We start from the raw sequence: 17146 nt of genomic DNA on the forward strand, positions 1-17146 counted from the left end.
GAGCCACCTCACCAGCCCCTAAGATGTACTATTATTTTATACTTCCTAATAGATGAATACGATTGACTAAATTATGAAATGCCATTGACTGAGACATGTCCTATTTTTAGAAATGAAAGCATTTTAAAATTAGTAAGGTATTTCTAACAGAGTTCACAGGGCATCAAGTTCTTCTAATTTTGTAAAATACATACATTACACTGAGTTTATGTTAAGTACAGTACAGAAGCACTGGAATAAAAGATGAACAAAAAGCCCATATTTTGCCACAGTTTCTCCTAAAGAAGAAAAGTGTCTCGTATTCAAAGACAGAGATGAACGCAACATTGTTACAGTGCTGTTACCTCCTCACTTTTAATGCACTCCAGTCCTGAAGTGGATGCCACAACTAAACAAGATTTTTCTCTTAATCGCTTCACTGTGTCAAACATCTGTGAAAAAAGATGAAATATTAAGATTGGTTAGACTGACCAGGAAGACAGATTTTTTTTTTTTTTAATCACTAATCTGATTCAGCCATCTTGCCTCGAAATGCGTTTGAGGTAAGTTACATATATGTATTAGAAAAACAAAATTTAAAAAGTGGCCGGGCAGTGGTGGCGCATGCCTTTAATCCCAGTACTCGGGAGGCAGAAGCAGGCGGATTTCTGAATTCAAGACCAGCCTGGTCTACAAAGTGAGTTCCAGGACAGCCAGGGCTATACTGAGAAACCCTGTCTCGAAAAAAAAAAAAAAGTGACCCTGTCTGTGACAGTGCCATTGTTGGCCAAGGAGCCACCAGCTGAGTTTAATTCCGTCTGCTGCTCCAAGAACAAATGTTGGTCTGGGGTTAGGGTGCAGCACAGATTATTTTTAAATGTTAATGGGAACTTTAACTTCCAAATGCTTTTCTGACTTGGCCTTCTAAATAACTGGGACTATAAAGCACACCACTAGAGCCAGTTTAAAGTACATTCTTATCCATGTCTTCATAACAAAAATACACCATTTTACTCTGACCTACGAAGGGAGCAGTCTGGCCCAGCTATCCCTTATGTCGCACCTCCCTTACGTTCCAGTGATGCTGGCCTTGCTCTCTCCCTGCAGTGTCCTCTCCTTGGAATACTCTTCTATGTGTTAAAGTACTGGCTCTAGAGTGATCCAGGTCTCAGCTCTCACTTCAGCTTCTGACAAAGCCCTTCTGTATTATTCAAGGGAACCTTTTCTCATCCCATTGAATTATCCTGATGAATATTTTTAAATTGTCTATGTTTCAACCATGGCGCATACTCCATGAAAGCAAGCATTTTGTGCTGCCTGGGATCTTGAATTCATCATGGCACACTGTAATTACTCAGTGAATGTAACTGATAATGACATAAATGAACCTTATTATTAAAATAAACGCCAGAGAAATAAAAAAAAAATTGAATTACTACCATGAAAAAAAACCACAGAGTTGTAATAATTGATAGTAAATGACTACAAAGGAAGAGAGAACAGTGGCTGAATTCTAGCAGCAAATAGATGTTTATATATAGTATGGAATTACATAAGTATGTATAATTAAATAATGATAATAAATGACTGGCAATTCTTGGATTTATTTTTATTTTTGAAATTATACTTACATTATTTCTCCTTTCCCACCTCCAAACCTTCCTATATACTCATCCTTTGATCTTTTCCAAATTCAAGGCCTCATTTTGTTATATGCATATATGTGCGTATATATGTATATATATACATATTCCTTAATATAACCTGCTCAGTCCGCATTTCATTACTTGCATGTACTTTGTTATATGCTTACTACATCATACTGTAAATATTTAGAAATTAATTTATGATTCTGGGGATTAACTCAAGGACTCACACATGCTAAACACACATCCTACCACTGATTTCTACTTTCAGCCCCTACACTATTCTTTTCATTATAATTTGAGAGTATGCTTTTCTACTTACAAAAGTAAAACAGTATGCAAAGTTCACCAGTAGCAATCTCATAGACCTTGTATTTATTTACTTAGTTTACTGAGTGCACCGAGGCCACATCAAATAACAAACTATTTAGGTTTACATGAATATATTCTGTGGTATTCAAGTAAGGCTAAATTACTTAATGATGCATTTATCAAAATACCTTCTTGATGTTAAGCAACACACAACTCATTAGTCCAGTTTACGTTTGTGATATACCTGGAGTATCCATGTTATCATGTCCTTCTGGCCTTCTAATTGGGGGATTCCTTTGAGTTTTTCCAAGAGCATTTGTATATTCTGAGCATTCATGGCTGAACTTCCCAATCCTTTTTGAAAATACAAAACTGTATTAAAAGAAGATTATCTTCATAATTATATACTAGATTATGTCTTAGTGCCTATCATTCACACGATGATTGAGGCTTGCCAGTCAGTACCTTCTCTACCCCGATTTTTCAAAGAAAGAATCTGTGATCATATGAAATACTGAGTTATGAATAGGTGAATTATTAAGTACTAAAAGATAGCATGAGAAAAACCCCCATTATGTTAAGTCTCTCTGCACTGGCCACTTGCACTGCTAAGCAAGAGCTACCCCTACTAAACCTCTCTTGCCTTTCCTCTCCTTGCTCACTGTCTGCACAAAGAACATGAGAAGAGCTGCTGCAGAGAGACTGAAGTGGGGAGGTGGTCGTCATATACAGAGAAGGCTTCAGTAATCTACACGACGACAAAAGGAGATCAAGGGGATACAAATTGGTAAGGAAGAAGTCAAAATATCATTATTTGCAGATGATATGATGGTATACATAAGTGACCCTAAAAAGTCCACCAGAGAACTCCTAAACCTGATAAACAGCTTCAGTGCAGTAGCTGGATATAAAATTAACTCAAACAAATCAGTGGCCTTCCTCTANACGAAGGACAGACGGGACGAGAAAGAAATTAGGGAAACAACACCCTTCACAATAGTCACAAATAATATAAAATACCTNGGTGTGACTCTAACTAAGGAAGTGAAAGATCTGTATGATAAGAACTTCAAATCCCTAAAGAAAGAAATTGAAGAAGATCTCAGAAGATGGAAAGATCTCCCATGCTCATGGATTGGCAGGACTAACATAGTCAAAATTAGTGTAAAGAGAAAATGTGATACTTTGCTTACAACTATTGGTTTTGCAATTAATGTTTCAGGAATTTGCTTTGAACAAGACTATCTTACCTTAAGAGCATTCTAATCTAAACCTATCCTATTTTTCAAAATTAGAAAAAAATATACAAAAAGAAACTTTCAGTCAGACACACTTCTCTCCATTCATACTACAATCACACTCAGGAATGGAAGATCATGCAGTTAAAAAAAATGTACAAGGGAATTGGAAAAAAATGAGTATACTGGAAAATATTAGTTAAAAACTAAACATGCTAGGCACATAAATCATTTAAGGGCTGTAGTGGTGTGAATAGGTCTGGTCCCCACAGACTCATGTATGTGAATGTATGACCCATAAGGAGTGGCTCTATCAGGAAGTATGGCTTTGTTGGCATAGATGTGGCTATGCTGGAGGAAGAGTGTCACTGTGGAGATGGGTTGTGAGGTATCATATATGCTCAAGATCCACCTAGTGTGGTACAAGTCTCCTTCTGCCGCCTGAGGATCAGCTCCTTCTCCAGCCCCATGTCTGCCTGCATCCTGCCATGCTTTTCACCATGATGATAATGGAATAAACCCCTGAACCTCTAAGCCAGCCCCAATTAAAGGCTTTCCTTTACAGGAGTTGCCATGGTCATGGTGTCTGTTCACAGCAACAAAACCCTAACTATAAGAAAAAGGGCTTTTTAAATTTTAAGGACTGACAGATAAAAACTGTTTAAGGTCCAAACTTCCGATTACAAACTGGCAATAAGCCAGAAGCTTCTTGAGAATGATGCTTTAGCGTACTTGAAGCCTTATGGTAAAAGTCAAAAGTCACTTCTTCTTCAGGAGCTCTCTGAAGCTGCTGTTTCTCCTCCAGCAAGCCCAGTGCCAATATATGGAACGCCTGAAAAAGGGAGGAGAAGGGTCTTCTTTAACTGGAGGCACTAATATAAATAACCCAAAAGAAAGAAAACGATAAGCCAGCATGGACGAAGCTTATAAACAAAGATAACTGAAAGAGAAATCATGAGTACCCATTTCAAATTAAGGAGGTATAGTTTAAGGTGATTGAAAGAACGTTACTTAAATAGTGACAAACATTTGGAGTTTATTATAACTACACAGCTGCCAAAAGGGTTTAGGAAGCAGTTACATGTTATTACAGTGGTGATAAAGGGACATAAACTAGCTTTACATTTAAAAAAAATCATTGTCATCAGTCAAAAATGTAAAGGAGCAGATTGTGTACTAGGAATTGGTATGGCAAATACACTCATTTAGGTAAGCAAAGATATTTGTACAAGGATGTTCGCTGTAAACCAGGTGTAACACACATCTGTAATCTCGTGTACTTGGAAGCTGAGGGGGAAGGATAACCTAAGCCCACAAAGTCAAGACCAGCCTGAGCAACATAAAGAGAACCTGTCACAAGCAAGCAAGCTAACTAACCATGATCAGTGCTCATCTTAGTGTTTTCTGTTATAACAAAACCCTAAGATCAAACCCAATGCCTATTAATAAAAGTTAAACGTATAATAGTATTCCTACATATGAGATATACATAGAACCAAGAATGACAAAGACCTTTATGTGCTTGTATTGGAATAGTTTCCAGGATTTATAAATATTAGCAGCACTTACGAGATAAGGACAGTGGAAGCTGTGGGGAAGTTTTAACTGGAGTTCAAATAAGTCTCAACAATACTGAATATAGTACTGCAAGTATTTATCACTGAGATACAAAAAGAGCATGAACCTACAGACCAATAATAACCAACAGGGGAGAGAGACAGAGATTATTCAGTTAAACAGGTATTAAATAAATATATAATTATAGCTGCCATAAAATAGCAGGATAAAGTAATTTATTAATTAGCTGTACCAAGAAGCCAGGTATGGTTGCTCATATGTATACTCTTAGCCCTCAGGATGCTGAGGCAGAAGGATTGCCACAAGTTTAAGGTTAGCCTAGGCATAAGGAGTTTTAGTCTACCTTGTGCTATCGTATGCGACGCTGCTTCAAAAATAAATAATAGATAGGTAGACAGAAAGACAGACAGACAGACAGAACAAACAAAGAGAGCTGCAAGTGTGGCTTAGTGGCAGAGTTCTTGTCTAGCATATACATGCTCCTGGGTTCACTCACCAGCACCACGAAAACCAAACCAAACAAAATAAATATATGCCTATAAAAACATTGAGCCAGGCGTGGTGGCACATGCCTTTAATGCCAGCACTCGGGAGGCAGAGGCAGGTGGATTTCTGAGTTCGAGGCCAGCCTGGTCTACANAGTGAGTTCCAGGACAGCCAGGGCTAAACAGAGAAACCCTGTCTCGAAAAACCAAAACCAAACCAAACCAAACAAACAAAAAAAACCACACACCATGATGCACTGGGTGGTGGTGACACATGCCTTTAATCCTAACATTCAGGAGGCAGAGACTGGTGGATTTCTGTGAGTTCAAGGTCAGCCTGGTCTACAGAGCAAGTTCTAGGACAGCCAGGCTATACAAAGAAACCCTGTTTCAAAGAAAAGAAAAAAAAAAAGCATATTGCAATGTGTTATGGACTTATCACTAACATGAGGAGACTTTGGTTTTGTTTGTTTGTTTGTTTGTTTCCTTTTTCTTCTTTCTTTTTTTTTAACTTGGAGAAGGAGCTAAGATATGTTGGGAAATTTTTAACTGGAATTCAAATAAAAAGAGTTAGAGAGTAGTACCTAAAATAGCATAGGAATAGATTACAAGCTCATCAATCAAATGGATTCTACTTCCCAGCATCTTTGCAGTTAATGCAATCAATAAGAGGCTTGCCAGGAATATAGTTACCTTTAATCACCATAATATGCTCCAATTACAAAAGTACAGGGTACATCATAATTAAATTTCTACAAAATCCCAACCACAAGTATTACAAAAGGAAATAAAGACAGATGACATTCTGTAGGTCTTAAACTTGTCTTCATCCTTGGTTTATCGGAGCTCACACCATCTTTAAAAACCAGGTATTCTGCTATCTTCATCAGCAGCATATCTCAAGAAGGGAGAGGGCAGCCTTAGCCATGATTACCATGCCATTCTCCCCAGCCAGCTAGGGCTGAACAGCAGGGGAGGGCACAGTGGGGCAGGGAGTGGAAGGCTAATCTCCCTTAGCACAGCACAGCTGCTGAAGCTTGATGGGGGAGCAGAACTAGGAAGGCCCAGGGGAGAGAGGGGATCCTGCCCCTGCTTTCTGTCAGAATCACTGTTGGAAAATGAGAAGGAAGACCAGGGACACCTTCCACACTTTCGCATCTTTTCATGAGCTTTCTTGATTTTCCTCTCCATCGCAATTCCTGGGCCTACCATGACCAAAGCCAGAGAATTCACAAAGCAGGGTAGGGTAGGGACCTAAAGGTTGGCATGCCTGATACCTAGATGTGGCCCAGGATAAGGAGGCCAACCTGAGGAGGAAGCTGGGGAACATCCAGAGGGAAAGAAACGATGGACAGGTGGTAGACAGGCAAGACTGGGAACTCTAGGGCACATTCAGATTTGGCCCTGGCTGACCAGCAGTGGGATTCTACATATTCAGATGTTTGTCCAAGCTTTTCCAAGACCACTTACTTGATTAATCCTTCCCAGGGTTGACTCTCACTTCCTGGCTATCCCTACCCTACGCACTTTTTTCTTTGAGTTTTTTAAAACATGAAGAGATGTTTGAGTCTTTAAAAACTTCCCAAGGATAGAGATGCTAAAAACATGAGAATGTATCATGAAAGAAACTTGGGCCACAGATAAACTACTTTAATCCAAGGATTGTTTTTCAGATCCCACAAAGAACTCAAACACTGCAGGTGAGCAGATGAGCATACCATCTGCAGCATCCCTTCCGTCCACAGATTGGACTCCGTGGCCACTGCCCGCTCAAAGATGGTCCTGAGGATGTACATCATAACATCACAGCTGAGCAGGTTGACTACTTTGCTGAAAGCAGGGCAGAACTCCGGAGGAGGTGGCGGTGGCAATGCTGTTGGGGAAACAGAGTAGATGGGGAGAAGAGACAAGCAGGCACTACCCTAACACCCTAACATACTAAATTGTAAATATGAAAAGTCAAAGTTTAAATGCAAAAGAACATGATTTTTTTTTTTTTTTTTTTTTTTTTTTTTTTTTTTTTTTGCTTCAAAGCACTGAAAACATCAATGTCAAGGGAGATATAAACTACTCGACCAGTCTCCCAAAATAAATTCCATTTGTTGACAATTTAAAAGGCTCTCATTCATGTTGGTCACATCTTAATAAATAAATGAAAGGGGCTCTTTTATATATTTCCTTTAGTTGCCCCCTTCAAATCAACAAAACACTCACAAAAAAAAAAAAAAGGCAAAATGAAGTCAGTTCAGAATCTCAATTTTACCTTCATCTTTATTTTCTTGTTTTCTCCTTTTCTTCTGCATATGTTCAGCCTATTTAAGAAAAAGAAAAACGAAAAAGTAAAAACTATTATGACATACACTGCTTAAAAAGCACGAGTAAAACACTGTTGGAAAATATAAAGATTGACCTACCTACTAAAATATCTTATATGCTAATTTAAAATATATTCAAAATATTACTTTGACTAGAAACCAAATAGTTGTCTTAGCGAAGGCGCTGCAAGATGAGTGAGGTATAATTCTCACTCATAACTTAGCCTCTGTTCTTTTAGTCAGAAAGGCTTCCTAGCTTCTATCTGGTACCAGAACCTACATGATGATGTGTAACTTTTATCTGTATTTGTATCTATATTTAATTAATTTTATTAAATGAAAGCTCCTGTGTTAGACCCCGTGCCTGTGAGAAAGCAGCAGACAGCTGATACAAAGGGCAGCAGCATCTCGCTCAGCCCCATGCCTGCCTTCAGATCATCATGAAGAAGAAGCCATGGTAGAGTACAGCATTTCCCACAATGGCAGCAAGCAAGCAAGACCATGCTGGTAGTAACCAGCTTTCTCCTTCCCACACCTTTGTAAATTATTCAGCTTAACCAAAGGTCAACAAAACCAGCCATCACCAAAACCAAGTGATCACTTATTATCCTTCTAAAACCAACAGACACTATGTGCCAATCACTGTTGTAAAAGACAAGAAAGATAAAGAAAGAGAATGAGAGAGAGAGGGAGAGCAAGAGACAGAGATGGACAAAGGGCAGGAGAGAAGGAGGGGAGAAGGAGAAAGGAAGGAAGGATGGAAGGAAGGATAGAAGGAAGGATGGACAGACGGAAGGAAGGAAGGCTAGTGTCCTAAAGAAGCATGACAACCAAGTGAAGCATGTGACTATGAGGTGAAGGATGCCGTCCTGAATCCTCTTTCCCTGTAGCAACTAGTACAGACATCTCTGCCACAGTCGAATAAATCTAAATATTGTACACAAAGTTACTGAGTACGTTTTTAATTTTCTTGGATGAATTAACACCCTCTACTGAGAGCCATCATGAAACTACATTTCTGTAGATTTGGGAAACACATAGGACTTCAGGTTTTTTATGAAAAGGATATTCTTCCTACCTTGCTATGTTGTGTTTTAGAATAATGGTAAAAGTACATATTGAAGTCTTTCAGTGATTCATCTTTCAATTCATAAACTCCATGGCCCGACACACCTGGTTTCCTAGAGCAACAGACAATACAGAGATGAAGAACAATGTTTTTGTTTTTGTTTTCACAGAACTGACACCAGAAAAGACTCCAAAATCTAATCTAAAATTCAAGATTCCTATTAAAATATTATATCTTAGAAACAATCAATTTAGTTCTATGGTAACTAAAAAAACATACACTGAATACAAAAATCCTGACAACAGTGACATTTTTATTTAATAGTTATGAAATTTAAACAAATCTGGGAAAGTCTGCTTTGTGCTAGGTGAACCTGATAGTAGTGTACTTAGATTCCCAGACTTCTTGTATAGCCTCTGGGTTTAAAGGCGCCTGTTAAATTACAGTTTACTACTTGACTAAGAGTCAAACTTCAAATGGTAGAGACACAAATCATTAGCAAACTGTTCTAACAGTAGTATGGAATCCTCTATCGAGCGCTGTACTAGGAAAAGCACCACAGCTAAAAGAAGCATCCCATATCTGCTATGAACGTTTAGCATCTTTGAGTTTCTGTCCAATTCTTAACTTAAAAAATATCATTAAACACTGCTAATAGGAAAAAAAGCCACATGCTATTGTATAAGTTATTTACAATTAGTAGTGGGCTGGATAGATGGCTCAGCAGTCAAGAACACTGGCCGCTCTTCCAGAGGACTCAGCACCCACACGGCAGCTCACAACTGTCTGTTAACTCCAATTCCAGAGCACCTGACATCCTTGCACAGACTATATGCAGGCAAAACATGAATGAACATAAAAATAAATGTCTTTTAAAAAAACCCTCAACAGCATCACTCTAAACACAATATGATCACGAGTCAAAGTACATTACTATTATCAATTTTCCAAAATTCAAGAATTGGTTCAATTAACATTTTCACCTTATATACCACAAAGAGTGAAAGGTTTATAAAATACTCTTTAACTCTATTGGAGAAAAATCTAAGATTAGCATATAAAACAAAAATTTGTAAAACAATGAAGTCATAGCTTCAAAGTATTGGGGAAAAGTCATCAGACTGTCTCATTAGCTTACTGTCTAACTCGCCTAATATCACTAGACGAATCTCTCATTTACCTACCACACAAGAGCCTCATTTCATCAACAAACGCAGTTAATTGTCTCACCACTAAACACACAGGCAGTGCCTAGTGCATCCTCCATTCCCATCCCTCTACTTCGTGTTGTATTCTCATTCCTGGGCACTCTAAAAAATCAGATGTTCTAAAAAGTATCCAGAGTATGAAAATAAAGATCAGCCTATCTCTCAGATAAGGATAAATATTAAATACTTACTTAAATGTGGCCACTTTGTTTATGACATTCTCTAAGCCAGTTTCGTTATTTTCCTGTCAAAACAACATTTTTTTGTCATTTTTACCTTCAGGTAATGATTTTTTTCTTCTCTTACTGTGAACTGAAATACATTTAAAACTTCATCTCTGAAGTACTTTATACACAATAAATTTAAAGATTAACTGCAATATTGTATTAAAAGTACATATGCAAGTTGGGTGATGGTGGCACACGCCTTTAATCCCAGCACTCAGGAGGCAGAGGCAGGCGGATCTCTATGAGTTCAAGGCCAACCTGGTCTACAAAGTCAGTTCCAGGACAGCCAGGGCTACACAGAGAAACCCTGTCTGGGGGTGTGGGGGGTGGGGGGAGAAAAAAAAAAAAAAAGAAAAAGTACATATGAAGCCAATATGATGTAAGGGAGTAACTTTAAGATACACAATCTTATGTATGAATAGCACAAGGTAAGTCAGCTCTCTGAGTCTGGCTTCATGTGTGTGCACACACACACTATTTTAATACCCACCCTTTCTTCTTTTCTTCTTCTTCTTTTTTTTTTTTTTTTTTTTTTGGATGGTGTTGGAATTTAACCCAGGGCCTGTAGAAAGCATTCTATCACTCAGCTATACACTCAGTGATTAAAAAGAAGCCTTATATAGTATGTTCATCAACAACATCTAGGAAGATGTCCATGCTTCACTAATCCTTGAAACCAAGATAAACAAAATGAATAGCTTCCAGTCAGAAACACATGGCAAAATATCTGTGCAAAATGTCCAGATGTGTTCCTCCTTTCGCAGCTCTGATGGTTTAATGTTAGCACAAACATTTCCTTAAACTCAGAGTACCGTTTGTATGAAGTCATTTACAATGATAAGGACCTAGTTAAAATACTACAGTAAACTTATAGCTAGCTACCTATAGTTTTTAAAAATTAAGAAAAGTATCCTCCTTTTCATAGTTTATGTTGAGCAGGCAAGAGTGAGTAAAAGCACCTCCAGCCCAGTCTGACGAACTTAGTTCAATCCCTGGGCCCCACATAGTGACAGGAGAAAATTGATCCCTGCTTTGTCGCTTTGTCCTCTTATCTCTGCAGGTACCACATGAGTACTGTAACACACACACACACACACACACACACACACACATACACACACATACACACACACACACACCCCACATGCACAAATAAATAAATGCAAACAAAACTGTATTTTGTTTACCTAGGTAGATATACAAAGATTACGAAAGTAAAATCCCAGATAGCTAGTTTGACAACCAGTTTACAATGAAACTGGAAAAAAAAATTACAAAAAATCTGGCAGGGAGGAAGAAACTGAGTCAAAGCACAGCATCTCTTATGTGTATGGAAGTCTTGACAACACAAGAAAGTTAAATTCTTTATTAAGAATCACTTTTCTAGGACTGCGGGGGAAGCTCAGTATGTAAAAGTACTTTAGCATACAAGCCTAATATCCTGACCCAGGCCTTGGAGCCCATAGGGAAACTGCATGTGGTAGCTCACAAGGATAATCCCAGCACTCCCAGATGAGAGGCAGCAGAACAATCAGCAGAAAGCTCATGTAGGCCACAGATATCTACATGCATGTCATGGCATGTGCATACTTCCACTCACACAGAAACAAAAACTTAAGGGATTATTGTTCTAATTCATATGCAAATCTCACAAGAGGAAAAATGTAAGAGTCATAACTTTAGGACAATTATACCAATATTGGTATATACTAAAGCATAAATACCACTGTGTTGGAGATCACAATTCACCCTACAGATCTCTAGTTAGAGAGAGCAGACTGACAGCATGCTCCAGCCATTGTCCTTTGGGCTTCTCATTAAAGGACTCCAGACCCTCAGCAAGGCCAATACTATAAAGCAACTGCTCTGAGAGGCATGGCAACACAGCAAAACCTGATGTTTGTTTGTTTGTTTATTTATTTATTTATTTATTTATTTGGTTTTTTGAGACAGGGTTTCTCTGTATAGCCCTGGCTATCCTCGAACTCAGAAACCCGCCTGCCTCTGCCTCCTGAGTGCTGGGATTAAAGGTGTGTGCCACCACTACCCGGCAAAGCCTGATTTTTATTTTGCTGTCTTTCTGTCTGTCTCTCTCTCTTCTATCTCCATCCCGACCTACTTTTTTTTATAGGGCATGTTCCATAGCTCCAGCTCCTCTGGAACTCCAGCGTGTTGGATTTACTAAAAGTATGTGCCACAGTGTGTAACCTATTGCTTCATTCTTTCCTTTCCTTCACTCTTTTCACATAGTACTTGTATTTATGAAACCTATCACAACAATATGTATTAATATAATGTATAGATACATACCTATGCAATGTATAATTATCAAATCAGGGTAACTGGAATTTCCAAGTCCTCAAATATCTTTCAATTTGACATGTTGGAAAACTTTGGGCTTTCTTTTTCCTATTTATTTAGAAATATATCACTTTGCTGTTAAGCACGAACGCTAGAACTAATTCCTTTTCCTAAGTATACTTTGCTATCTGTTATCTAAATGACTAAAAGCTGAAAGGTGATTGATTGGTTTACAACCATAATATAAAAATGTGGGTCATTTTGCTAAGCACATTTTCCTGAAATTTGAAGTTAACTTTCAACTGAAAGAAAGAGAGGTAGAGAGGCAGACAGACAGGCAAATAGCATCAACCAAACAACCACAAAAACTGGAATTCCTCCAATCTTAAGAAGAGGGACTGAGTCGGGCGTGGTGGCACATGCCTTTAATCCCAGCACTCGGGAAGCAGAGGCAGGCGGATTTCTGAGTTCAAGGCCAGCCTGGTCTACAAAGTGAGTTCCAGGACAGCCAGGGCTACACAGAGAAACCCTTTCTCAAAAAACCAAAAAAAAAAAAAAGACGAGGACTGAAATGTAAGAAGCTAGAAGGATATCTCAATGGCTAAAAGCACTAGCTGCCCTTTCAGGTTCCTCTGGACTCACAACTGTCTATGGCTCTAGTTCCAGGGGATCCAACACCCTGTAAGAACACCAGGCATGCATACGATACACTTACAAACAAGTAGGGAAAACACCCAAACATATAATTTTTTAAATAATTTTCTTTCTTTTTTTTTTTTTTTCAAGAAAAGTTGACTTACATTCTCAGGTAGGTTTCTGGCAATGGCACTGTGTGGCATTGGCTCAATGCAAAGTAAGTGAGTAATCTCTCTCATTACAACCTCCTCTCTGGTAACATTTCCCACTCCAGGTACATAACGTTCTCCTAATACAACAAAAAACAAAACCAGAAAATTTCATTCATTTCTATTTAAGTTTGGTTCTGACAGATGTTACTTATACCCAGAACATTGCATTAAATTTAGGTCTAAAAAAAAAAGTCAAAATTATTTCAATATTTTCCCAAACTCAAACCAAAAACTATTTGTTGAAAGAGAGAAACCATTCAGTGAACTGAAGAATCCAGCCCTTATTTTAATTTGCTGTAATTTGACCCAGCACTTGGGAGGCTGAGATAGGAGGATCACAGACAGAAAGGCTAGCCTGGGTCACATAATAAGACCAGGATTCAAAAGTAAACCAAGAGACTGGAAAGATGGTTCCGTGGGTATGAGCACATATTTCTCTTACAGAGGATCCAAGTTCTATTCCTGGAACCTCTGTCAGGTTCCATCTGCCTGCTACTCCAGCTCCAGGGGATCCAGTGTCTCTGGACTCAAAGGGCACCTGCACTTACATGCACATAGCCACACCTACACTAAGAATAATAAGTTGTTAGGGTCAGGCATATTGTTGGCACATGCCTTTAACACTAGCACTCAGGAGGATCTCAATGAGCTGGAGGCCAGCCTGGTCTACATAGTGAGTTCCAGGTCAGCCAGAGCTATACATTAAGACCCTGTCTCAAAAAGAAAAGAAAAGGGACCCACAGCTCCAGCCACATATGTAACATTGGACGGCCTTATTGGGCATCAATGGGAGAAGAGACCCTTGGTCCCGTGAAGGCTCGATGCCCCAGTGTAGGGGAATGCAACGGTGGGGAGGTGGGAGTGGGCAAGTGGGTATGGGCACACCCTCAAAGAAGCAGGAGGAGGGGGATGGGATAGATAGTTTCTGGGGGAGAAATCAGGAAAGGGGATAACGTTTGAAATGTAAATAAATAAAATATCCAATAAAAAAAGAAAACCAAAAGAAAATCAAAATCAACTGCAAAACAAAAATAAAAACAAACAAACAAACAAAACAGGGCCTACCTAGTGGTTAAGAACTCTTGCTGCACAATCACGAAAACTAGAATTTGGATTCCAGTACCTGTGCAACAAGCCAGATGGCTCACAAACATTACAGCTATAAGGGATCTGATGCCTCCTTCTGTCTCTCACATACATGCACAAGAACACACATGCACACACCCACATACATGCATATATACACGTGTGCCTATATACTCAGACATACAGACAAGCACACACCCAGAGGCAGAGGACACAGAAAGAGACAAAAAGACAGAGAAATAAAGAAGTACATTTAAAAAAAAAGAACAAGGAGAATGCCAGGGCTGGGAAGCCGGAGTGGGTGGGTTGGTGATCAGGGGGAGTGGGGAGGGGATGGGGGCTTTCAGAAGGGAAACCAGGAAAGGGGGTAACATTTGAAATGTAAATAAAGAAAGTAGCTAATAAAAAATGTAAATAACAAGACAAAAAAAAAAAAAGAACAAAATGAAAACTGAAAAGTAAAATTAATGGTTTACACGATAAAACAGGATTATGTGCCAAGCATAGGACTCGCACATACTAGGTACATATGCTAGTACTGAGCTACAAACCCAGGTCCAGGTTACAAACACATAAACAAAAACTGTCAAATGGTTATCAGAAATTGCTAACTCAAGTATAAGAATGTCTCTAGTGACAGTACCTAACTTCCACTGCTTCAAGAAGACATTTGAACACATGGCACCCTAGTTTTATTTTTGTTTTTTTTTTTTTAAGTGTATATATGAGCAAATACTTTGTGTGATGTGAGCATGTGTGCATGCAGGGGTGTGTGTGTGTGCGTGTGTGTGTGTGTATGTATGTATGTGTGTGTGGGGGGGGTCTTGGTCTTCACATTATTTCTAAGGTAGGATTGCTCACTGAATCTGGAGCTCATGGATGCAGCTAACCTGCTGACGAACCTGCTCTCTAGGGAGACTCCTGTCCAGTCTTCTTGGTTCTAGGGTTATAGGTGTGTGCAGCAAGCCTGCCTCCCTCACTTTTATATTCGTATTGGAGATTGAACTCAGGCCCTCGTGCCTTCACATTAGGTACTTTACCAATGTGAGCCACTTCCATGTTCCTACTGAAACCTTCATTGGCATATATTCATTAAACACAGTATCAGGTTTCATAAGGATAACTCTCTCAGGTGTGTCATGTATTTTGCCCAAAATTCACCTCCCACACTATCCGTTCCCTTCACTGGTCTCCTTTCTAACCCCCTCCACTCTGCCTTCATGACTATGTATTCACCACTAGTTTTCAACACCATAATATCTATAAAAGGCCTATGACTTCTAGAAGAGATTCTTTTAGATATTCTCTAAATCAAACACATTTCACAAAGAATTTGTTCAATGATTTATTTCCAATAAGTCATTTTACATTTGTAAATTTTATAGTGTTATATTTTATTTTATAGTTTTCATATATATGTATATGTATATATATATATTCACCAAGGGGAATCCCCCAGAGTCCCAGTCCCAGAACAACCTTAGAGTAGGTTCCTTTCACACTGTATGGATTAGGAATCTGAAACTCAAAGGTTATATAGCATGTTCTTAATAACTGAATGCAAGGCCAAGACTTTATAATCTAACTCCTAATCCAAATATTTTCTACTTATTTATATTTTTCTTATTATAAACCAGATGTGGGGCTTGAAAGATGGCTCACTGGTTTAGAGCATTTGCTGTTGCAGCCGAGAAGCTGAGTTTTGTTCCCAGTACCACATGGCGGCTCACAACCATCTTTCTCACTCTGATATCTACGCAAAGTAACTTGCAAAAATGACATGATAAAAACATTTAAATTGGACCAAGATTATATTTAAATTTCATGCATACATGTAAATGTTAGCACCAAATAAGTAGATTTTAAAACCCTATGTTTATACCCAGGATATTTATACCTTAACCTCCAAAGTCCAAAAATAAAAAAATCAAGTATAAAATTAAGAAGTTACTGGGAATATAGTTTAGTGACAGAGCTCTTATCTAACATGTGAAAGGCCCTGGGTTTGATCTCCAGTACTGAGGAAAAAAATATGCAAGGTTCATTTTTAAAGAACTTTCTAAATCTATCTGTCACACTGTTCACATTAATCTTGGATATTTTATGTAGCATTTAGAACAGAAGACAAACACCAATTATATTTTATTAATAGTCTCTAAAAAGTAAATCATGTTCTAATTCAAATTTTGTTTTAAGCTTACCCACAATATAGATGAGGACCTGAAGCATTTCTTCTATTAATGTATTATACTGTTTAATCAAATCCTACAGAATTAAAAAAAAAGTGACATAAGAATCACAAACTCCAAGTTTGTATTTCTTGATTAGATGCAAGGTCCACCCAGTCTAGAGTTTTCTTCCAAGCACAGCAAGAGGTAGGAACCAAAACTCCCACCTGACAATGAAGTACTCAATCACAGTTGTTAGAGACTGACACTTTCTTCATTGCCATCATCACCACATTGTTATTTGTCCTAAGCCAGCAAATTCCAATCTTTCCTTGCTCTGCTCTTAGCTTCCTTTTCACTATGAGGGTGAGAAAGTGTCTTAAAGTGCATGTCCTAGCTATGGTAGGAATATCGTTCCCTAAAACATCTCTTATTTAAGTTCTTCTGATAGATCAGATATTTTCACTGAGGGTAAAGTGACAAAAATACCATTTCTTTTCTATATATAGCCTACTATTTGGGCCTCTGTAAAGGACTCTGAAGTTAGAAAAATTAAGGAATGGGATTTAATAAATTTAAAACAGTCAAGGTTGCCCCTTGTTGGTGGCCGCTCACACCTTTAATCTCATCACTCAGGAGGCAGAGGCAGGTGGATCTGAGTTCCAGGCCAGCCTGTACAAAGTGAG

General features: G+C 38.5%; 1 protein-coding gene across 3 annotated transcripts in view; it reads right to left on the reverse strand.

Moving 5' to 3' along the window:
- Nucleotides 1–17146, reverse strand: part of Ubr1 (ubiquitin protein ligase E3 component n-recognin 1) — a 122267-nt gene that overhangs the window by 49979 nt on the left and 55142 nt on the right. For all 3 annotated transcript variants that reach the window (XM_021192101.2, XM_029535771.1, XM_029535770.1), the window contains exons 20-28: nucleotides 16494–16557; nucleotides 13159–13283; nucleotides 10022–10074; nucleotides 8632–8734; nucleotides 7502–7550; nucleotides 6957–7111; nucleotides 3908–4007; nucleotides 2182–2291; nucleotides 345–431 (exon numbers count right to left, since the gene is read on the reverse strand). In XM_021192101.2, the coding sequence (XP_021047760.1) occupies nucleotides 345–431; nucleotides 2182–2291; nucleotides 3908–4007; nucleotides 6957–7111; nucleotides 7502–7550; nucleotides 8632–8734; nucleotides 10022–10074; nucleotides 13159–13283; nucleotides 16494–16557 (846 nt within the window). The remainder of the gene's footprint in view (nucleotides 1–344; nucleotides 432–2181; nucleotides 2292–3907; nucleotides 4008–6956; nucleotides 7112–7501; nucleotides 7551–8631; nucleotides 8735–10021; nucleotides 10075–13158; nucleotides 13284–16493; nucleotides 16558–17146) is intronic.

Source organism: Mus pahari, chromosome 3 (assembly GCF_900095145.1).
Source record: "Mus pahari chromosome 3, PAHARI_EIJ_v1.1, whole genome shotgun sequence".
Taxonomy (NCBI): domain Eukaryota; kingdom Metazoa; phylum Chordata; class Mammalia; order Rodentia; family Muridae; genus Mus; species Mus pahari.